The sequence below is a fragment of the Mus pahari genome, chromosome 5, assembly GCF_900095145.1.
Source record: "Mus pahari chromosome 5, PAHARI_EIJ_v1.1, whole genome shotgun sequence".
NCBI lineage: Eukaryota > Metazoa > Chordata > Mammalia > Rodentia > Muridae > Mus > Mus pahari.
Window position 1 is genome coordinate 60,647,007 of NC_034594.1, and position 24,159 is coordinate 60,671,165.

A 24,159-nucleotide genomic window follows, 5' to 3' on the forward strand; every position below is an offset into this window, starting at 1 on the left:
ATTTAGAGCTAAGATGAAAGGATGGACTATCCAGAGACTACCCCATCCAGGGATCCATCCCATCATCAGCCACCAAACCCAGACATTATTGCACATGCCAGCAAGATTCTGCTGAAGGGATCCTGATATAGCGGCCTGATATAGCACCCGCATCAAGTAGCTCACCAATACCTGTACCTCCAGATCAGGGGACCAATACCCTCTTCTGGCCTCTGAGAGCATCAGTTCACACACACACTCACATAAAAATATGCCAGTGCCTGGAAAACACAGAAGTGGATGCTGACAGTCAGCTATTGGATGGAACACAGGGCCCCCAATGGAGGAGCTAGAGAAAGTACCCAAGGAGCTAAAGGGGGATGCAACCCTGTAGGTGGAACAACAATATGCAGTAACCAGTACCCCTTGAGCTCGTGTCTCTAGCTGCGTATGTAGCAGAAGATGGCCTAATTGGCCATTATTGGGAAGAGAGGCCCCTTGGTCTTGTAAACGTTATATGACCCAGCACAGGGGAAGGCCAGGGCCAAGAAGTGGGAGTGGGTGGGTAGGGGAGCAGGGGTGGGGTTGGTATAGGTAACTTTCGGGATAGCATTTGAAATGTAAGTAAAGAAAATAATAATAATAATAATTATAAATTGTTAATGTCAAAAAAATAAGAAAGAAAGAAAGAAAGAAAGAAAGAAAGAAAGAAAGAAAGAAAGAAAGAAAGAAAGAAAGAAAGAAAGAAAGAAAGAAAGCAGGGGCCAAGCCAGAATAATCTGAGTAAATTGCATTAAAGAAAAAGAAGAACAGGATACAGGTAATAATAATAACAACAACAACAACAAAAATGCTTGAGACAGGAGAGATGGCTCAATGTTTAAGAACACTTGATGGTCTTCCAAATGACCATAGTTTAGTTCCTGGCACCCACATCAAGTAGCTCACCGATACCTGTAACTCCAGATCAGGGGACAATGCCCTCTTCTGGCCTCTGAGAGCATCAGTTCACACACTCACTAACATAAAAATAAATGATAAAAATCTTTTAAAACTTGACTATCCTATACACCAAAAGGCATGGCTTCCTTTGAAAGAAGCTTCAAGTGGAAGCCCACAGGAACTGGGGATCATGTTTTCTTACCTTTCTCCCATTCTTTAGGTTTACTCAGACCAACATATTTCACTTATTTGAATTCTCCAATCATTTCATCTTACTAAACTCATAAAATCAATCCAAACAAACCTATTGGCACATCTGTTAGATAAAATATCTGTTCTCTTCATCGTCTATGTAGGATAAATCTTCTTTTAAAAAAGTCTTCTAGGCACGCACACACACATACACACACACACATAATGACTGTGTGTAACTAATGTGTCTGTCTGCTGGATTGCAGTGATCACTCCACTATGTACATCAATGACAGAGCAGGCACAGATAGTATCAGCAGTAGTAATAACAGCTCACACACTGATTCTTTACTGCACATCAGGTTGGATCCTATATCCTGTACACATACCACATCTTCCAATCCTAACAAGACCCCATCTTATAGATGGGAAAACCGAGGACAGAGAGGCACAGTAAATGTCTAGCATAACACAGTTTGCAAAGACTATCAACTGGAAATAGTTCACTTTCTTCCACTACACTATGTAACAAGGCTTGATCCAATAGCAAGTGTCTGACTCTGAAACCCAATTATCCTATGCAAGATACCGTGGGTAACTGTTAAAGAAAACAGTCCGTATACACTGGCATACTGACAGCAAAGGAAAATGTCTCTGTGACTTGGATGTCATCTATCTTCCCACCCTTCCTGACCTGCTAGAACTTGCCACAGTCACTGGATAACCAAGGTACTACTTGTTGCTTTGTCCCATACCAGGAGCAATACCCAACCCTCTTCAACAGAGGCAATGGGATAGAATGTATCATACATCTAGCCTAGCCACCCAACAGAATCAAGTAAATGGGCTAGCATTAACTTGTTTATTTTTTCAGGGCAATAGAGTGGAATAGAAAATAGGGTGTAAGCCAGGCAGTGGCACACACCTTTAATCCCAGCACTTGAGAGGCAGAGGCAGGTGGATTTCTAAGTTGGAGGCCAGCCTGGTCTACAGAGTGAGTTCCAGGACAACCTGGCCTATACAGAGAAACCCTGTCTCGAACCACCCCCCAACCCCACAAGAAAGAAAAAAAGAAAAAACAAAAATAGGGTATGTCGTATCTCAAAAATTGTCCTGTGAAGTCTGAATTTTAACCAGTGTGGATATGTGTATACACTTGTGTAATGCAATATGAATATAATGCAAAATAAAATATATGTCTTACTATGGCCCATATTCAGATTTAAAAGCCACTGGGTTAACTGGATTTGTGTGACTCTGTGTCTCTGTGCACTCGAGTGAGGGGAGCCATATGCAGGTATGTGTGTGTGCATGCACGTGGGGGCCAGAGCTCAGCTGAAGGATATGCCCATCTTCTTTTATGAGACAGGGTCCCTCACTGGCCTGGAATTCACCAATTTGGTAAGGTTGTCTAGCCAATGAGCCCCAGGGATCAGCCTGTCTCTGCCTCACCAGCCCTGGGATGCTACAAGTGCACCTCCACACCTGAGTGGGATCTGGGGAATTGAACTCAGGCCTCTTGCTTGTGTGAGAAGCAGTTTCCTGACGGAGTCATCTTCCAAGCCCAAGATTGATTGATTTTTTCAAAAGGAAGTAAGAGCATCCCTGTATGTTTGAATATGATGTTCCCAGTGGGTTATTTCAGTCCACTGAAGATATGATTATACTATAAACAAGCCCCAGCTAGAAAGCTAAGACTGGAGTTCAGTGTTTTCTGACCAAGAGAATATTTTCCCTGGCTTACATAAACCTGGGTCTTTTAAACCCCCGACTGCAGCTCCCTTCTGTCTAACTGATCTGAACAAGGCTTTTTGGCATTGCTGTTGTCAGACACTAAAAAAAGGAAGAAGCTAGATTTGTGGAGCAGTGAACATGAATTTGGTAGCTGGTGGCGGTGTAGCTTACCAAACTTTTTCACTTCCCTGATTAATACAAGAGACACAGGCTGGACAAAATATTTACTCAAGTCCGTTCTTCCGGGTTCACAGAATAGAAAAAGGCTCCCAATCCCTGTTCCTGATCTCACTGGAATATTGACTGGCACAGCTCCCAAAGGGGTCCTTGGTCCTAATGGCCACATGACGCTTCCCCAGGCTTCTGTCCAATAACCTCTGTTTTCCTTGATTCCCTTTTTCTTTGGGTGGAGGAGGAAAAGCCTTCCATAGGAAGTAAGGCTGTATCAAAGGTTTTTAAAATCATTATGTTTATTTATACATCTCACATAGAATATTAGAACCTGGGTACAGAGATGGAATTTTGCAAATAGATATCAACTGAGAGAATCTTCCAGAACAACTAAGTACAACTAATACTTTGGTCCTAGCAGAAGTTGCAGATCTTTTCTGCAAGTGCAAATCTGATGGAAGGTCTGTCACACAAATGCTTGCTTTATGACAGTTCTGATTGATCGAGATAGTATGAGTGTGTGCCTGCGTGTGTGTGTGTGTGTGTGTGTGTGTTTGTGTGTGTGCATACCTGTGTAAAAAGGAACTCGTATCCCTCCCCTTGGTTGGTTTGAATTCGAACACATTAGAAACCCAGGGATGTTGCTATGACAGCAGAGCTTAGCACTTGGGTCCTGGAGAGGACACAGGTAACTTTCTTTCCTAAACACTTTTAAGGACCTCCTGGTCAGCTAGAATTGAGGATTTCAGCTGGTATGTGTGGTAGAATTTTCCCCTAATGAATCAAGATTGCAAGGGACCAATCACTGGGCAAGAGAAGGACTTCCGGGTCAGGGACCGGAAAAGAGGAGGCAGCAGAAAGGAGACTTGCTTTTGAACTGCAGAGAGCATGGGGGCACAATGTAGGTGGCCGTAGGCTGTCCATTCAAGTGGTGGATCCATCAGGATCCGATACTGGAGGATTTCTAACATAGATTAGTTTGTAAAATTAGGATGCTAGGTTCTGCGCCCAGCGACTGTGTTACCTGTTGATTCTAAACTAAGATTGTATAGCGTTTTCCTTCACGCGGCAACTCAACTGGGTTCCAGAGAGAAAGGAGCGTAGATGTGCAAGAGTACACCCAGACAGCCTCAAGAATTCAGAAGCATGGGGAGGGCATGGCAACAGCCAGCCATGGGATCTTAGCGAGCTGGGTAGAAAGAGCAATTTTGGAACTCTGAGTCAGAGAGTCTGCCAGTCTGAGAACAGGTCGGCCTGTCTGCCAGTGCCTAGCCAGTACTAGGGTGGGTTGATATATATATATATATAATTTCATGCAATGGGTATGCATAGGTACAGTGCAGGAAATCCACTGTAACACATGGTACATTCATACCTGGACAAGTTTCCCCTGGTCTACCTGGGGGCCCTGGAGGACCTGGTAATCCAACATCTCCAATCTCTCCATAGCGGCCAGGGGGTCCTGGGTCCCCTGGAACACCTGACAGAGGTAACAACAGATGTAATAAGACAAATGTCCACACACATATTGAAACTCAGGTATTTTTGTGAGTCTTGGTACAGTCCAAGTAGGAGACACTTTTGAACTTTGTTGGCACATTTAAAATGGGAGATATCTGACTAGGGCACCTTTGTCTCTCCTCTGCAGACGCACAAGCCTTGAGCATTCTTTGGCATTGATTTAAGCTTCTTCTTTTACAAGCATCTTGGGAGATGTTAGTCAAATGACCTCACACTTTTTTTTTAACAGTTAAAGAAAAACTACTTTCTGAAAGGGTCTCCCTGCATATTAAACAACATTTTCACAATAACTGTTATGGCTTGAAGCGGAAGTGTCCCTCACGAGTGTGAACACTCCAGCTCTGGTTGGTGTCGCTGGTTTGGAGGTTACTGAGTCTTGAAAGAGTGAGGCCAGGCTGAGTGGTAGTGGTGGACATACCTTTAATCCCAGTACTCAGTAGGCAGAGGCATGTGGATCTCTGAGTTCTAGGCTAGGCTGGACTACAAGGCAAGTCCCAGGATAATCAGGGCTACACCAGAGAAACCCTGTCTCAAAAGCCTTCAGAGAGAGGGGGAGCCGGAGAAGGAGAGGGGGAGGGGGGAAGGGAGAGAGAAAATAGGGAGGGAAGGGAGGGAGAGAGTGAGGAGAGAGGGAAGGAGAGAGAGAGAGAGAGAGAGAGAGAGAGAGAGAGCAAGGTGGTGGAGGTAAGACAACAGAGAAGGAAATTTGAAAGAAGTACACAGCTTGGTTCAGGTTACTTTCTGGTTCCTAGAATGGTTGTACCACCCAGAGCTCTGCTAAAGGCTGCCTCACCAGTTTCTTGACCATACCTTCCCTAGTGTCATGGAACCATGAACCAAAATAAACCTGCCTGGGATTTTTTCATAGCAACAAGAAAAGTAGATAAATATCAATATTAATGTTTTTATCCCCCCCAGTGTGCAAGCTACAGGAATACTGGACCAAACTTATGTTTTTCCGGACCTGTCTAGTCTGTTTTGGTATAAATTATAGAGGAACTAGATTGAACACAAACCTTTGAGTGGTGGAGCTGGAGTCACCAAAATGCCTGGTGGTCCCGGGTACCCGCGATCTCCAGGATCCCCCTGAAATCATTCACTTATTCACTTTCCTCGGAAATAATGACACTTCCTGGCATTCAGCTAAGGTTGGAATGCCACAGGTCCTTCCATAGGGGAAGCAAAGACAACTGGCTGACTAGAAAAGTCAGTCAGTCAGAGAGTTCCAGAAGGAACCAACAGGCACCTGACCTCTCACGGACACTCACAAGTAAACAGTGGATGGACAAAGTAATAACAAAAGAAAAACCATTAACTGCAGAAAAATTATTACAACGTGCCCGCAGTTTAAGGATCACGACAGTTGTCCAGTTTCGTAGGTACACTTTGAACATAGTATCTAGCAAGGCAATCCAGTACGAATGTTTATTCACCTTGTAAGAAGACCTGAATCTGCATTTCATTATGGCAGCAAAATACTGTCTCTCCTTTAATCATGCCCCCTGAGAATAGCCAGGCTTGCCCCGAACAAGCACTGAATGTCAGGTCCCAGAAGTTACAAAACAAAGGAAAACACACTACAACACTACAAAAGCAGATGATCTCAATTCACATGATCCTGTGAGAGTTTTGAAACTCGCATTATTATCCATTTTCAAAAGAATTTGCTCTCAAATATAAGCATAACTGTGCTTCATGGTCTACTTACAATAATGGCATGGAAATATACTACTTATACATCCTACACAGCATGCATTAAAATAATTTTTATTGCATTAGATCTATCCTCCTTTGAGAGTTACATAGTTTGGTTATTTGCAATACTCTAAAACCTTAATTTGATAACAGAATAATCTAAAAAAATTTTTTTTCTGGCATGGGCTCGTGTTTTTACCTTTGGACCAAGAAATCCAAACAGTCCAGGCTCTCCAGCTGCTCCTTGTATCCCCTACAAACAAGCACAGAGAGACTTGAGACAGCTCACTGTATCAAACTGACATCCCCTCACTCCCATCTAACATGAACAGCACACACTCACTGAGACTCTGGGCAGTCTCAACCCCTGGATTGTATCAGTTTTGTAACTCAGTTTTAAAAATCAACAACTCGATCCTGTAACTCAGTGGTTCTTAGCCTTCCTAATGCTGTGACCCTTTAATACAGGTCCTCATGTGGTGACACCCCCTCCCCATCAGCCATAAAAATCATTGTCATTGCCACTTTGTAACTATAATCTTGCTACTGTTATGAGCCGTAATGTAAATATTACTGGAGACAGAGGTCATGACTCACAGATTGAGAACCACTGTATAATTCATCAAATGAAAGTGTCTGAACCAGGTGTGTAACACACACTTATAATTCTAGCACTTAAGATGGAATGGCAATAGATCAGGGGATAAAGGGTTCAAGACCAGCCTCAATTACATGGTTATGTAGTGAGTTCAAGGACAGCCTAGAGTATGTGAAACCCTGTCTCAGAAAACCCAATAGGGGAGCTGAAGGGACGGTGAAGTGGTGTAGAGCATATGTGACTCTTGCAGAGGGTTGGGGAGCTGAAGGGACGGTGTAGTGGTGTAGAGCATATGTGACTCTTGCAGAGGGTTGGGGAGCTGAAGGGACGGCGTAGTGGTGTAGAGCATATGTGACTCTTGCAGAGGGTTGGGGTCAGATTCCTAGAGCCCATCTCAGGCGGCTCACAAGTGCCGATGTCTTTTGGGCTCTGGGGGTACCTGCACTCATATGTGCATATAACTGCATATATTTTTAAATTACATAAATACATGTTTAGATAAATGATATAATTTAAAATTTATAAATATATGTTTAGATAAATGATATAAATACAATGTAAAATATAATATAATCTATAATATATAAATTTTATAAATGCAGTATAAACATATAATTTAAATATATATAAATTAAATATATAAAAAATAAATATTTTCTAAAAACGAAAACAAACAAAAACATGGTTGGTGCGTGGAATGGTTTAAGTGAAAATGGCTCCCTTAGACCCATAGGGAAGGCGTTATTGGAGATATGGCCTTGTTGAAGTAGGTGTGGCCTTGTTGAAGTAGGTGTGGCCTTGTTGAAGTAGGTGTGGCCTTGTTGAAGTAGGTGTGGCCTTGCACTGGGTGGGCTTGGAGGTTTTCAAGCTCTTTTCTTTCTGCTGGGGATCTGGATATAGAATTCTCAGCTCCCTCTCCAGCTTCACGTCTGCCTGCATGCCGCCATGCTTCCTGCCATGATGATAATGGACTAAACTTCTGAAATGTAAACCAGCCCCAATGTAATGTTTTCCTTTTTAAGAACTGCCATGGTCATCGTGTCTCTGCACGGCGATAAAACCCTAACTAAGACAGGGTGAAATGACTCAGTGGGTTCTTGCCACAAAGCCTGAGGGTCTATCTCCAGAACGCAAGCAGTAGAGAACAGACTCCGTCAAATTGTCCTCTGAGCTTCAGGTGTACACACATGTGTACACACATGAGTGTTCATGTGTGCATGTGCACACACACTCACAGACACATCACAAATAAAATATATAAGTGTAGTAAAATTAATTTAAGAGCTTAAAAAAAAAAAGAATTCATCTGTCATTCCAATTCCTGTCAGCATTCACAAACAACAGTACAGCTCCTCCACAGTACTAAACATCCCTCACTACTGAAAATCCATTTTGCCCTTCTGCTGGGATGTACACTCACCTTGAATCCTGGAAAACCTGGAGATCCATGCGAACCAGGCTCACCCTAATAATTACAGAAAACCAACAAGCAGAATTCAAACATCAGGCATGATGTTTTTAATCTTTGTTAACCTTGTTGTACTGTTATGCAGTTTGGATATGCATTAATATGCAGTGGAATAATAATGTGCCATCGCAATATGCACTGATATTCAACAGAACAAGACGAGATAAACATAAAACAGGTTCCATGTACTTCTGCCATTTGCCATTCTACTTGATCTTTAGTTTTATTTAAAAAATTCACATCGTTGCCAGCGTTTAATTAAGACCATGCTTGCCTTTGCTGTTTCTCCTCTTCCAATTTAAATTATTTAGCATGAAGCTTGCACTGGGTCGAATATCTTTAAAATCTACAGTGCATTCATTTGCATGGAAATGAATAGTTACTCTGGGCAACTTTAACAAGAAAAAAAATGGCACAAAAGCCAATAATGGAGCATTCAGTACTAAAACGAGAGTTATCTAAGCCCCACTGGAAATTGGCCTCCCCAGGGATCCCACAGGGGCATGCCACTACTGACAGGTGTGAGATGGCATCTGGAGGCTGACACGGTGCTTCCCTGCTAGGCACTCTTGTACAGACACCTAATTTATGAACAGGTTTAAACTAACCAGCACACACACACACGCCACGCCGACACTGAGCTAACAAGAACAGCCACGATCCTGTCCCCCACCCACCTCTCTAGCTCTCCTGTCATCTGCATGCCTGCTGTATCTAAAGGACATAAATAGAAGGGTATACCTCAGCTATTGTGCAAAATACATTGCTGTACATGGGACAGTTTTGCATTTTATCTCATGGGAATGCAGGCATAGTCAGTCTCCCGTGTGTGAGCGAGCAATGCTTCCAAAGCCCTGGGAGCTTAGGGCTTAGGATCCTTACCCGGGGTCCTGGGAACCCAGGGATACCTTTCTCTCCTTTGATCCCGACACCAGGCTCTCCCTTGAAAGGACAACAATGTTAGGAGGGTTTAAGGAACAACACTTGCTTAGTCTGGAAAGCAACAACATGATAAAAAGTAGAAACACTGGCAACAGTTTAAAGAAAGCAACTTCCTTAGAATGGAGGTTTATAAGATTATAGTACGATAATGAAAAAATTCTAGTAGTATGTGCTGGCCGTTAAAGTAATGGTAAAGCCACAAAAAAAAAAAAAAAAAAAATTAGGTGAAAACGTTACCTTGCGTCCTGGATGTCCTGGGGGGCCAATCATTCCAGGCATTCCTTTTACACCCTAAAAATTATGAAACATAATATGTTTACATAGTATTCATTGAATTCCATATATTTCATAAATTATTTCTTTGGACAACCTGTTTCTCATTAGACTTTTTTTTTTTTTTTGTAAAAGTAAGGGGTCAAATCAGCAACTAAGACCGAAGTACATCTGTATCTCTGGCATCATTTGGGTCCTTGGGAGAAGCATATGGGGCATGGAGCAGAACTATGGAACCAGGTTGCAAATCCAAGGCTGGCAATATAGCTATTGAGAGAACTAGCTTGTTTTGGTAACATAGGAGAATTCAAGCCATCATTTAAAAACAACTGTAGACTATGCATCTGGCATTGGGAATACCTATGCTGGAGGTGGATAGACAAATTAATATTTTCCCAAAGTCTATTACATATCCAGCTCTATTCACATGGCAGCTTTTCAGTTATCAACACCCAAAGCCCATCTCGGATGCCGAAAGGGCAAATGGACTCCCCATAATTGTTGCTGTCTGCACATTGGAACAGTACTCTGAGCTCTGAGGTTCTGTGTTCTGGAGGATTTAACTCAGCCTATGCCCCGTCTACCACTCAGTGGCTGAGAGAGCCTGAGAGCACTGTAAGGCTCTAAGCCTCATAAGGGGACTGACTGATGTGAGCATCAGCCAGTTGAGGCAGCTTTGGGATTCACATGCCAGTCCACAGGAGCTCAGCCTTACACGTGTGCAGGGAAAGCTCCCTACTAGTGAATTCACAAGGTGGCTTGGGGGTGACTGGGGATTACCTTTTCTCCTCTATAGATATTCAGATCAGGTGGCTGTACCAACAGGATGGTCCCAGGAGGACCACTCTGGCCAACTTCACCCTTTAAAGACACCAAGACGATAGGAATTTCATTTTAACCTATGCTTTGAAGCACAGAAATTTTTTTTTATTATTTTCTTTATTTACATTTCAAATGCTACCCCGACAGTTTCCCATACCCTCCCCCTGCCCCTGCTCCCCTACCCACCCACTCCCACTTCTTGGCCCTGGCCTTCCCCTGTGCTGGATCATATAAAGTCTGCAAGACCAAGGGGCCTCTCTTCCCAATGATGGCCGATTAGGCCATCTTCGAAGCACAGAAATCTTAAACCCACAAATAATATAGTGTTTCCAATCCTGTGTGTCCTAGATTGAAAATAAAAATCATGAAAAATGTACTATGCAATATAAAATTATATTTATTGTTTCTTATGAAATATGTCTTGAAACAAATTTTTAAAATAATTGATCCATAATGTTACTATCTGGGGACAATCTACTGAAGACATTTGTAGTGTTTATTTATATATGGCACGCACACGATGTATGCACACACATACATACATACATGCCTGTTTATATACAAGTGAACAGTATCTTGTTAAATTCAGTTGTAAAACTATAATCAAGATAAACATTATATATCTGTAATCTAAGCAAATAAGATGCTGAGGCAGGAGAATCACAAGTGTGAAGCTAGCATGGACTGCCTAGTGTAGGTCTATGTTTCTGTTAGATGGTATTTCTTCAGTAAGGATATCACTTCAAGTTTACTAAAAATAGTAAAACTAAGGATCCAGATTCTGCTCAGACCAGGGAGGCTACTGAAGAGCTCAGACACTAGGAATATTTAAGGTTTTGTTCCTTATACCCTCTTGGCTAACAGTGTTGATATATTGACTACATCATTCCGTAAATAGATGACCAAACAAATACACAAAGAGCACAGGGTGAGCACTATGCACTGTTAATGATAACCATTCTTATCCTCGTAGCTGAAATCCTAACACAACCTATACAGTCCAACAAAACGGGACCATCTTCAAAACTGGGCCATGATACCTTCTCACATTATAAAAAGTATCATGTAGTTAGCGTAGTCAAACGTACAAAGAAAAGTCTGAAGACTAAATCATAAACGATCCACAATCACATCACCCACAATATGAAGTAACAAGCATGAAGGGCACTGTTTCCATTATTATTATTATTATTATTATTATTATTATTTTGGTTTTTTTTTTTTCGAGACAGGGTTTCTCTGTGTAGCCCTGGCTGTCCTGGAACTCACTCTGTAGACCAGGCTGGCCTCGAACTCAAAAATCTGCCTGCCTCTGCCTCCCGAGTGCTGGGATTAAAGACGTGCGCCACCACGCCCAGCTTATTTTTATTTTTAGATAATGTTTCATGTAGCCTAACGTGCCTTAAACTTGTTGTGCAGTCAAAAAAGTAAAATGGTCTTGAACTCCCAATCCACCTGCCTCTACCTCACTAAGGCTGGGATTAAAGGTATGCACCACCTTGCCCAACTTTTCTAATAAAGGGAGAGGTGCGGAGGTGATCCTCTCAGGGACTGGGATTGCAAGCATGCATCCCCATGTCTGACATTAGTATTCTTCATTGTCTCTTTTACAAACTTGGTCTCTAGCTCTGTGACTGGCCTTTATGTCTGATGTCATACCACGGGCATGTCCCTACATCATGAAGTCTTCCTCCATACTTCCAACTCCTGGTAAGCAACTGTATTATAACCTAATTGCCATGGAACCCCATGTCAGCAGGGAACAGGTCAATCTTGCTAATGTTAACCCTAAGCCCACCATGGAGTAGATGCTCAAGAGATGTTTCTCTGGTGTCGTGAAAGGGCAGTCTACCTCCTTTGGGACATTCAGGTAAAGTCCACATAACCCGCCACCTTAAATCACTTTCCTAGAGTGCCCCACCCAAGAAGCCACTTTCCTAGCCCTGGTATTATGTTTTGTCAGAACTGTGATTTTACAGCGAAGGGTGAGATAATTCAGCAAACAGAAGTTATGAGCTGTGAAGTTGGATGGCATCTACACAGTGAACACAAATGGTCACAATGGCCTCTACTACCAGAGAAGGCACACATCCTAACACAAGGAACCCTTACCGGCTCTCCCCTTTGCCCTTTCAGTCCAGTGGCAGGATTTCCCTGAAAGGAAAAGAAAATAAATCAAATTGCTTTTTAGTTTTAAACGTGAAACTATAAGCAATTAAGACTTCTAACCATGCAACTCATGGAGGTTTATTTAAGTGGGAAGTCTCCTAAGAGGGAATCTGTGACTGACACTAAGTGTCAGTGGCCAGTTATCTTACCCCAGGGTAGGCACTCATGATGTATTCAGAACTTACCTTCAACCCAGGGCTCCCAGGATGACCTATAGGGCCCTAAATCAATGGAAAAAAAAATCAACTCTAGTCATAGTCATCAGAACGTTTCCCTTGGTCGCCCAAGTTTCAATTAGGAAAATCTTTTGATTGTAAGGTTGTCCATGCCACTGCTCTTTCTCATGAGGAAGATAAACATTTGATCTCATGTGAGTAAGGAGAAATCATGGTTTCCAGAGTCTGAAATTGCTGACTAGGAAGAGTGGCATGAATGAAGAGCTAGTCGATGAGACTGCAGATACATTTAATCAAAGGAATTGAGTTCTCGTGGTCTATGGCACAGTGAGGTGACAGTCAACACTTCACATTGCAGAATGGCTAGCAAGGATGATCAATGCTTCCAAGACAAAGGAACTATGAGTGTCACAGATGATGGATGTGCTAACTATCCTGCTTTGATCACTCCACATTAAGCACACGTGTCCAAATAACCTGGTGTACCTCATGAATACATATAATTGTGTGTGTGTGCAAGTAAGTATGTGCACACATGGGTGTAGGTGCATGTGTGTGTGATGCATGTAGAAACCAGAATCTGTCTCAGATGTCATTTCTTATTTAGAGATAGGTGTCTCCCATTGAAATCTGGGGTTCACTAATTAGGCTAGGCCAACTGATCAGGGAGGCCCAGAGTTCCACCCATGACTTTTTCCCCAGGACTAGTATTAGAAGCATGTGCTGCCATGCTTGGATCTTTTTATGTGAGTTCTGGAATAGAACTCAAGTCCTCAAACTCATGTGGAAAGCTGTCTCTTTGGCTGTATGTACATTATTATGTGTCATTCAAAAATGATAAGGACACACAGTATACTTTTAAACATGGATGGGCCATCTTTCTGTGTGGACAGCAGCTTTTTCTGGGGAACCTGTCCATCAAGATGGGTTTCTGCCAATAAAGATGGTGTCTTAGTTAGGGTTCTACTGCTGTAAACAGACACCATGACCAAGGCAAGTCTTATAAAGGACAACATTTAACTGGAGCTATCTTACAGGTTCAGAGGTTCAGTACATTATCATCAAGGTGGGAGCATGGCAGCATCTAGGCAGGCATGGTACAGGCAGAGCTGAGAGTTCAACATCTTCATCTGAAGGCTGCTAGGAGAAGACTGACTTCCAGGCAGCTAGGATGAGGGTCTTAAAACCCACACCCACCATGACACAACTACTCCAACAAAGCCACACTTACTCCAACAGGGTCACATCTTCTAATAGTGCCACTTCCTGAGCCTAGCACATATAAACCATAACAGGTGATTCTTCAGCCTGACCCAAGAATGCAGTTTTTGCTGCACTGTTGGCTACAGAGGGGCAACATCAGCAGCTAAACTTACTGCTAGCCCTGGTGCGCCTGCATGCCCCATGGGCCCTGGTGATCCTTGTGCACCCCTAGATCCCTGGAGAGGGAGAGAAAGAGAGAAAGATCAGCACAATTACTATGAAAACCACAATTATTACTCACAGAAAGGATGGCATGTAAGCCCAAGTAGATAGAAATCCTGTGAAACAGCCAGTCCCCCCAACACACACACACACACACACACACACACACACACACGCACAAGCACACGCACACACACATGCGCACACACACGTACACGCACACATGCACACGTGCACACACACATGCTCAGTGAGAACATCCTTAGCAGTTAGGAGAAGCAGGCCAGGAAGAGCGACCCACTTTGTTGTAGGGCTCCCTTCAGGTCAAGGGAACAATCAACACCTCACAAACAAATCTTGTAATAATAAAAATCACAAAGAAGAAAACTACATTAGCTCTTCCCAATTCCAACACAACTTTATGCATATCAAGATGTCTGTTCGTATTAGTCTTGGGCAATGTGTACATTTAAGGAAAGTTTTAGTTTATGCCTATAACCATTTGCCTGTACATATGTCTGTGTAGCATGTACATACAGAGGCCAGAAGAAAACATTGAATCCCCTAGACCTAGAGTCACAGACAGTTATGACCCTCCATGTGGGTGCTGGGAACAAAGACCAGGTCCTCTGCAAGAGCTGCAAGTCCTCTTAACCAATGAGCAATCTCTCCTTCTCCCTTATTTAAATACTAATATATTTATACTTTTAATAATCTTGACATGTAGCTTAGAAGACCAAACTAAATAAAACCCTATCCCCAGCTCAGGATCAATATGATTCAGACTTAAGCAATTTTCTGTCTCAAAAGATTATTGAGACTTAAGCAATTTTCCATCACGTGTAAGCCAGCATTGTGGCAGGCCATCACTGGCAGATGGTAGGAATGGCTGGGCAGTCCTGGAAAGGGGCAGAGAGCAGCCGCTGATCTATAGCTGACATCCAGTGACTTATGAGTGTGACGCTCTACCCTCTTTAGGGGGATGAACAGGCATTTATTTCATCAGTGACATCAAAAGCATCTCACTTATTACATGGATTCGAACTTCTGCTTAGTTAGAGAATTGACCTGGAAGAGCTGGGAGCCACAAAGCAGAATTGCAAGTTAATCACTCGAAGGCAAAGCTACTTTCATTTTCAATCTCGTAAACACTAATAAGCCAGAAAGGCTAATATGATCATTGAAATACAAAATCCAGGGAGATGAAAGTGGGGTAAAATAGCAATAAACAGTTACTAATTTGGTAAAAATGTACAGAAGTGGTACAAAATTCCATTTGCTATATTCATGTAGGAGGGTATATATACATGTATATATATATTAATTTTCCACAGGTCTGCAAATGCCTAGCAGTGCTATATGATTATGACCAGACAATGGTGGGGGGGCATGGCATAAGAGGCAGTTTGCCAGGTTCAGCAGCTGCTTCCTGGTGGATGAAATGGAGCACCGCCACACATGGACTCAACACCCTGCTCCCAGTAAGATGAAATTCTTAAGTTTTGACAAGTGACCACATTTTTATTCTATACTACATGGGTCCCACACATTTTTGTAGCTGGTTCTGCTAGACTTAAAATCTAAAGAGCTGTTTGAAGAGAAGATGGATGTCCATGGTCTTCTTGGGAGACTTACTGGTAAGCCAGGTGGTCCTGGGTCCCCACGGTCTCCCTGCAATGACATCAGTATACTGTTTTACAAGAGGAGGACATTTTTCTAGGACACAGATGACTCCAAGGGAGAGAAGTGCAACATGACAGATTTGTACTAGCCCAGGCAGGCAACCTATGCACTTTGTCACTATTGAGAAAACAACCACGCAAGGGCTCTATGGTGGATTCCTTTCTTTATCCTCCGTCTATCTAATGGAGATCAGGACAAGACTGGTGGAGTCAGAATAACATAGAAGTAAGATGTGGGTTGTATTTCTGCTCATCTTATTGTAGCATCCTGATCTAACATTCCTACCTCCTCATAATACACCTATCTCCAGTCTAGTGGCCTCACCTGGTCTTGCTCTAGAACAATAGTTGTGAACCTGTAGGTTTCCATCCCTTTGGGAGGGTCACATATAAATAAGCTCTCCTGCATATCAGATATTTACATTGCGATTCATAAGAGTAGCAAAATTCCAGCTATGAACTAGCAACAGAATGATTTTATGGTTGGGGGTTACCCCAATGTGAGGAACTGTATTAAAGGGTCACAGCACTAGGAAGGCTGAGAAGCACCTCTCTAGACTGACAGGAAGAGTTTGCAAGGACACCCTCCCTGATAGGGCGTCCAGTCCAGATCTAAAAATTGGCTTTGTGTTGACGTTTGATTGCTTTGCATAACGATCAGAGTGTGTGCATGCTCTTAGATGCAGGCTCTTTCTAAACACAAGTTACACTTAAGGTACTGTCCTTATGCTTTCAGGTGTTGTCATTTCTGTGGTATTAGTCACCCATTGCTGTTCAACCAAAGCCTCTTCACGGGTCTCAGAGCCCTGCGTCTCAGAGCCTTGGGTCAATCCATAGCAACTGACTACCTGGTCCAAATAACAATGATGAGCCCAAGGAACCTTGAAATGAAAGTGTCCTTATAATTCTGAATGTGTTGGAGGCAAGGCAATCTACAGCCAGAGACTAAGGTCCATGCCTCCCCACAAGAGGAACAGAGCCATCTGTTGTATGAGGTTTAATGGCAAAGTAAAATAAATCAGTACATCCAATAATACTTTGTAAGAAATCCCTGCCTGTGTATTTGCTATTGGGAAAATGGCATTGTCAAACCCACAATGGCCGTAGCCCTTACCTGAACACCTTTAAAGCCACCAGAAATGTACACAGATCTTCCTTTTTCTCCATTTTCCCCAGGCTGACCCTGAAAAGGAGACATTCACTTAGGAAAAAAAAATAGACTGCCATTTCAGTATTCTTTCTTCTATAAGAAATGTTAGTCACCAGTAAAAAGCGCTGTAGTCATTTCACTGGGATGGACTTCTGGTCTCCTTGATTGTTATCAGCCTCAGGTCCAAGGTTCTCGTGCACCTCTACTCAGCCGTTCAGTTAGACCACTCACCAGTGGTCAGTTACTAATTATGGGGCAGAAAGACTACGTTTTTCTCATACTATAATACAAGGCATTATTCTTAAAAGTAAGTCATTTTGTGATTTAATTACTCGGCCCATTTCGATATTTCAAAGAAGAGCTTATATGACTTTTCTAAGGCTTTTTACAAACTTTACAGCAGCTTCCCTTTGGTTGGTTGCTTGGCCAGCTGGCTGGTTTTGAGACAAGGTATTATGTAGCAGTGGCTGACCTGGAATTGGCTATTTAGTTTAGGCTGCTCTGAGGCTCAGAAACCCACCTGCCTCAGTCTTTAATCCCAAGGGCCGGGATTAAAGGCATGTCCCCATTGTGATCCTGCTGTTTAGCATATTTGTAGGCAGTAAATGAAATAGCTCAATGAATTCCAGTATAGTTTTCCTATAGAACAACTTAAAATCCCAGTTAGTATCTTACACGCATTAACTTGCTTGCATTAACCCAGAATTTCTGCCTTCTTCATATTAGCAAGCTCAGTGAAGGGGCGTGAACGTCTCAAGCTGATCCTATTCATAAAAAGGCTTGACTTGGTTTCCCGGGGGAGGGGAGGAGACACTCAGTGGCTTCCTGGTACGTCATATCAAATGTCTCCTTGACTCATTTGCTTTGCTGTGGCTTCCTACACATCCAGTCTGTCTGGATTTCAGTTTCACACTGAAATAGATCAGTTAATGAGCTAAATGGAAATAGGCTGACTAGCTGCACAAAGGTTAGAGCGGAAACTTGGAGGCAGAACGCTTGTCTGGCAAACCTGAGTTTGATCCCTAGATTTAAAACAAACAAAAACAAAAGACTTCACTGCTAGCTCTTCGGTCCACAAATCACCATGTGGATAACAGACTGGTCATGATCAATGACAAATCATGTCATGTGTTTCAAAGCTTATTGTGACTGAGCACAGCATAAGCCTGTCATGATTGATCACTGCACTTCTTGGTCCACTGTATCATTAGCATATATTAATTATGCAGAATAAGGGCTTTTGTCCAGACATTTACATACATGTGCATAATGTATCTCATCAATAGTCACCCAGTTTCTCTTGTCTCCCTCCCACTTCTGCTGATCTCCCTCTTCCCACATAGTGGCCCCTTTGTTTTTGTGTCTTGTTTGTGACCCAGTGAGTTTCAGTAAAGTTCTCTATAGGAACATGGGTGGGAGGTCTGCAGGAGTGTGACTGTACATCTTTCATTCAGACATGTGTATACACACACACACACACACACACACACACACACACAAAGTAAAGCACAGCAAAACATATAGATTTGTTGTTTCCTTTTCTCTCAGATATAAACCCAAGTGACATTTTTACAAAAATGGCTTCTTGAGAGAGGAAATTAGTCTCGGAAGATGAAAGGAAAGAAACACAAGACAGACATTTTCAATGTTGCCAGTGCAGCTCAGGGAGTGTAAGTGGAGTTAGAGAAATCATGGCCACTACAGCACCTAGGGTGGGTGGGCTCAAGCGCGGAGACACAGACTGTGATGAAGATATTTCTCAGTAACGAAAACCGACCCAAACATTGAAAAAGTGTGACATTTTGTCACAGCATGGAAAAAAGGTTAATTTGGTATTATATATTACATGATAAGGAAAAGGAAACACCATTCAAAACAGCCTGGAGAAATTGTTTTTTCTCCTATAGAACTCAACGCTTTGATTCTCACATGTTTAAAATCACAAAGTACTACATAAATATTTGTTCTATTTTGTTCACTTCATACATTTATAAGTGACAGCCAGTTTTAACAGTAACAAAACACTAAAAGGCCACAAGACAATAGTAACTTTGCCCATTCCATCCATGAATGAGTTGCTTTGGGTAGCTTTAGCATTCAGGACAGTCTCACTTTACAGGCAGGGTGATCAGAAGCGACAAAGGAAAGAATGCTACTTAACAAAGGGACATCCTAACCCTGTAGTCAGCACTGCCTGCCATGGTAAAGCTGCGGCTGAGAGCCCCTGCCCGACCCTGCCCTCAGAAATTCCTGATTCTTTTATAAATTTTATTTTATAAATTCTTATATTTTATAAATTTTGTAAATAACATATATAGAAAATATATAAAGCATATAAATAATATATAAATGATATAAATAATAATTTTATTTTTATTTAAAATTTTCTCAATTTTTATTAGTTCTTTGAGAATTTCATAACAGTGCATTTTGACTCAGGCCAAACCATGTCTGATTTTTACTCAAGGGAGAGAGTTGGATAGGTGAGTTATGGGAATAAGGGATGCCCCTTGCTGAAGCTATCTTTAAATAACAAATTCATCCTGAGTGATGGGATTGGAAGTTTTGGTAAACTGCCTCCTCCTTTAACTACCCAGGCTTTGTGCAGGATCAAGAACCGCCTTAATGAAGCCAATTAGTTCATACCCCTTCCTAATGCCACTCAGTGTCCACCCTTTCCTCAGCCTTCTAAGCCCCTACGTGCCCTACATGCCCATCTCCCCTCCCGCCAAGCACCCAGTTTCGTTGACCATGCTGCAGGCAAAGGTGCAGCGAGGCCAGTTCCAGTTCCCGAGTACACCAAGCCGGTTCCTGCAATTCATAAAGTCTTTTCACTTAGGGTCCCTCTAGGCTGTGCTAATGGTGTCTTACAGGGGGACCGCCTGGGCCTGGAGCTCCTCTTTCTCCTGGATAGCCCGGATCACCGCGTGAGCCATTGTAACCGTCCACGCCAGGTTTGCCTCTGGGTCCAGGAGGCCCTGGGTGACCCTGGGGATGACAAAGTTGTGAATGAAATTTCTGCAAGAAAACCCCAACATGCACCCCGGAACTACAGAAACCATGACCTACTTGTTTACTTGTTTCATTTTGTGAGGCGCCCTAACAGCGCTACCTGGCAAAATTAAAACTTTCAAGTGCATGCGCTCTGTCTGGCAAGTTAATTTAGCTTGAGTTCTTCTCCTGCTTTGGGGGGTGACTGCTGCATTCCAAAGTTCCTCAAAGCCCGATTTTTTCTTTCACTGGGCTTCTATGCTGTAGGACTTTCAAAAAGTTACTTGCAAAGCTGGGACACACCAGAAAAGGAGGCTTCTCTTATGGACACACGTGTCATTCCAGAGCACTGTGCATGAAGAGACAGGAATATCTCACATCTATTTTGGATTTGAGTTCTTCTTTGTTAATTTGCCTGAAGACTTTGCTCTTCATGTAAAATGCTTTGATTTGGGAGTTATTACGCAAGATTGAAGAATAAGCACTCTTTTATAGAATTTAAGAATAATAACTAACCATACATATTTTTGGAACATCTGTTTTTCAGGGACTTTGTTTATGATAGTGTTTGATGGTGTTTTCTTTCTTTGTTTCTTTGTTTCTTTGTTTCTTTGTTTCTTTCTTTCTTTCTTTCTTTCTTTCTTTCTTTCTTTCTTTCTTTTTCCCCCCTTTAAGACAAGCTCTCATTATGTAAACCATTGGATGGTCTCAAATGTGTAATCCCTCTGTCTCAGCCTCCCAAGTACTCAGACGGTGTGTGTGCACCACCACACTGTTTCAATTTAAAGCTTCCAGGGACTGTTTCTTCCTTTCTTAAAACAATGGAGCAAAGTGAGAGGGCACTTACAGGCACACCATCCACACCTGGAAATCCAGGGACACCAGTTGGACCCTAATTCCAAAATATAAAACAAAGATGTAAACACAACTAATTATTAGACAGGCAAGTCTATTTACTTGAACCTATTAACAGTGGTTCCAAATCAAAAGCCTTTAACAGTCACTGTCACATGTTGTTCACTGATTGGTCAAGACGTCAGCATTTAAGAGGCATCCTTTTGCCCTCTGTTTTATGGACCTCGGAAGGGAAGTTGGCAGAACCAACCCAAGTTAAATATTTGTCACGGTGCCCAACTCCAGCCCTCAGAATCCTTCCCAGGACATCAGGACCTTAATGTGAACAACGGCAACTGACAGAGCTACATCCTGGCTTATACAGAGTTATGAAATCATTTCATATTTTCACCCACAGGAAATAAGCCACAGTTTGACAAATGGAGTGGCATATCCCATGGTATCTTCTCAAGACATAAATGTGGGTTAAGAAATTAACACAGGATGATCTCTAAGACCTATGGTTGATTGAGAAGTGCAAGATTCAGCCTGGCACACAAAATGCTTCGTTTGGATTGTTTGGAAAGCAGATAAACATCAGCAGTCCTCCCTGGGCACATTTAGAGATTAAAGAAATGTTCTAGAAGGGCCTGCTCCTCAGGAGAGGGGCCGAGAAAAAAGACTGGTTATCACAGAGTCCCACAGTGTTACCACAGTGTCTTGGTTTTTGACCATGTGCAGTTGTGTAGTATTCCTGAGCCTGAGCATTATAAAGAGATGGGTGGAATAATTTGTCCTTTATTGAGATAATGTATTTTTTTCCTTTCCAAAATCTCCACCCACCAGGCTAGCGGTGTGCAACTTCACAAATCTGCCCACTGCCGTAGATTACTCGGAAGAGCAGCTCTCTACCTTCCTCTTCTCTAAGCATGCTTCTAACGCTTTGGGCTTCCCGACAGTTTAGGTTCCCTTCATCTTTCCCCAAGCTTCTCCTGCCTGCTACATGGCTGCTTGCCTGCCATGAGTCTCACCTCTATGCCCATGCCTCTGTGCCTCCAGGCCACCGTAACTGCATGGATTTTCCCTTCTTTTTCTCTTTGACTCCTTTAGGCAGCTGCAGAGATTTCTAGCTTGCCGATCCAGGCCAACGTTTTCTTCTAAATACCAACATTATCCTCAGACTTTAAACTAAGCAAACAAATAAACAAGCCCTGAGCACTGGAGACTGGCAGGATACTGAATGACTCACTCACCTTGTCTCCTTTCTCTCCTGGTGGTCCAGGTGAGCCACCATCCCCTCTCTCTCCTTTTTCTCCTGGAATCCCAATAGGTCCTGGGGGTCCCAAGGGACCTATTGGTCCCTGTGGTCCCAGTGGTCCTGGGTGACCCTGAAATGGAAAGAAGAGCCAAAGAAGCTGTAAATAATGTTTGCTAACACAGGCACGTCCCTGTGAGTATAGAAAAATCAAAACATTAAAGTTGAGCAAATTCCAATAAAAACCACAATCAGCTGTTACAAGTAGCTTATCTATAGCATTGCCTTTTCAAGCTGATTTGTAAGCTCTGTGATAAATGTCCATTATTGTGTGTGTGTGCACATAAATACATGTGTGAGTATATGCATACATGTGTCTTGCGTTCATATGTATGAACGTTCATAAGGGACTATATATGTTTGCAGATATGGGTTGATTAAGGCTCTGTTATTTTCCCACTGCAAATTGCATTTATAGGTCTTGAGATGGCTTATGAATCAGAACTAAAAATATCAAACCCTTGCTGCTACCATGGGAGGAACAGAGCTATCTATGAATGACGGAGAAAGCGCCTGGTGTACTTGAAAGGGACAATGACTTTTATGTCCTGTAGCTTCCCTCCTCCTATGCCCCTGTACAGTTAGTGATTTTGAACTTGGAAAAAAAATAATTCTTTCAAATTACAATTTTGATTCGCAGAAAATTCAATCATTGATTTCTTTATGAGATTATCAACCTACAGCAACAAAGAAGCTATTTGAATGGACTCAGAAATATAACATCAGTTTGTCCCAATGACACTGTGTCTCCACATTATGTCCCTGGGGTGACAAATGTGCTCAGCTTGTTTTGCCACCACATAGCTCATCATCTGTTATCTCTCACTAGAATTGAAAACCCTCCTCAAATTCATTCACAGTTGGACTATGGGGTTTTGTGATTCTTCAGAATTTCTAAAATCCATCAAGAAAAAAGCCTCTTGCCCCCCAAACTCACTCATAACTTTATCTTTTAAAAATTAACATCTTAGCTGGGCAGTGGTGGTGCACGTCTTTAATCCCAGCAATTGGGAGGCATGAGGCAGGTGTGGCTCTGTGAGTTTGAGACCAGCCTGGTCTACAGAATGAGTTTCAGGACAGCCAGGGCTGCACAGTAAAACCCTGTCCCAAGAAACAAACAAATAAACAAATATTTTAAAATTGTTTTATTGCAGCATGTATGTGTCTGTGTGTGCGCACATGCACGTATATGTGTTGTGTATGTGTGTGCAACATACATGCAGCAGAGATGTGTGTTGAGGTTGGAGTCAGTTTCCCCCTCTACCATGCAAGCCCCAGGGATAGAACTCAGGTCGTCAGGCTTGACAGTAAATGACTTAACACTGAGCCATCTTGCTGCCTTGTAACTGCACTCAATGATCAAATATGTCTTGCTACAAGGACAGAAAAGTTTGATAAATTTTGGCAGCTACCTGCTAAGATTGTATCTCTTAGATTTGTAGAACTAATGTAGGATAGTCTCGGAGATTTACAGCATTCTGGGAAAATATTTCTTCCAGAGTTCTATATGTATAAAACTCTGAAATACCCCAAATCAAGGTGTTAGCCCATTCACTTTTGGGTACCTTGTCTGTGTGATCCCATGAATGAAGTATTGTGTGCTGGCAATTAGGAGAAGGGGGTGCTTCTAATAACCAGATGTTCCCCTAAAAACAAGACAATAGCCAGGTCTTCCCACCAGACTAGCACATATGCCTGAATCCCTTACGTAATCACACAAGAGAGTACACAAGTGGGACCCAACCATTACCACACTTGAACCCTGTTTACATAGTGATGCTGACTTAGGCAGGCCCAGCCAGCAGAGGGAGATGATGACTTAACTGGGACCTGGTGAAGGAGCTACTCACAATAATGCAAGAATACAAGAATAAATCAATACAATATCACTTGGATAACAGGAAAAACAGAGTCTTACAAAAAATCTGCCAGTCTGAGACAGGATGAACGCATTGTGTGACTTCTAACAAGGAAGCACAATTTAGACCCACCTACCTATCAGAGAAAACATGGGAGGCAAGCAGCCTGGAAGGTGGCAGAGGGAGGGGGAGGGAAAGGGGGAAGGGGGAAGAGGAGGGGG

General features: G+C 42.5%; 1 protein-coding gene across 1 annotated transcript in view; it reads right to left on the reverse strand.

The window, feature by feature from the left end:
* The window catches only part of LOC110321617 (collagen alpha-4(IV) chain), a 121,830-nt gene that overhangs the window by 57,140 nt on the left and 40,531 nt on the right, over positions 1 to 24,159 (reverse strand). Inside the window, exons 5-19 of the mRNA XM_029538683.1 lie at positions 22,018 to 22,152; positions 20,778 to 20,822; positions 19,811 to 19,927; positions 16,904 to 16,972; positions 15,743 to 15,778; positions 14,059 to 14,121; positions 12,692 to 12,727; positions 12,450 to 12,491; positions 10,296 to 10,376; positions 9,480 to 9,533; positions 9,183 to 9,242; positions 8,253 to 8,297; positions 6,434 to 6,487; positions 5,556 to 5,625; positions 4,394 to 4,498 (exon numbers count right to left, since the gene is read on the reverse strand). Coding sequence (XP_029394543.1) covers positions 4,394 to 4,498; positions 5,556 to 5,625; positions 6,434 to 6,487; positions 8,253 to 8,297; positions 9,183 to 9,242; positions 9,480 to 9,533; positions 10,296 to 10,376; positions 12,450 to 12,491; positions 12,692 to 12,727; positions 14,059 to 14,121; positions 15,743 to 15,778; positions 16,904 to 16,972; positions 19,811 to 19,927; positions 20,778 to 20,822; positions 22,018 to 22,152 — 1,012 coding nt within the window. The remainder of the gene's footprint in view (positions 1 to 4,393; positions 4,499 to 5,555; positions 5,626 to 6,433; positions 6,488 to 8,252; positions 8,298 to 9,182; positions 9,243 to 9,479; positions 9,534 to 10,295; positions 10,377 to 12,449; positions 12,492 to 12,691; positions 12,728 to 14,058; positions 14,122 to 15,742; positions 15,779 to 16,903; positions 16,973 to 19,810; positions 19,928 to 20,777; positions 20,823 to 22,017; positions 22,153 to 24,159) is intronic.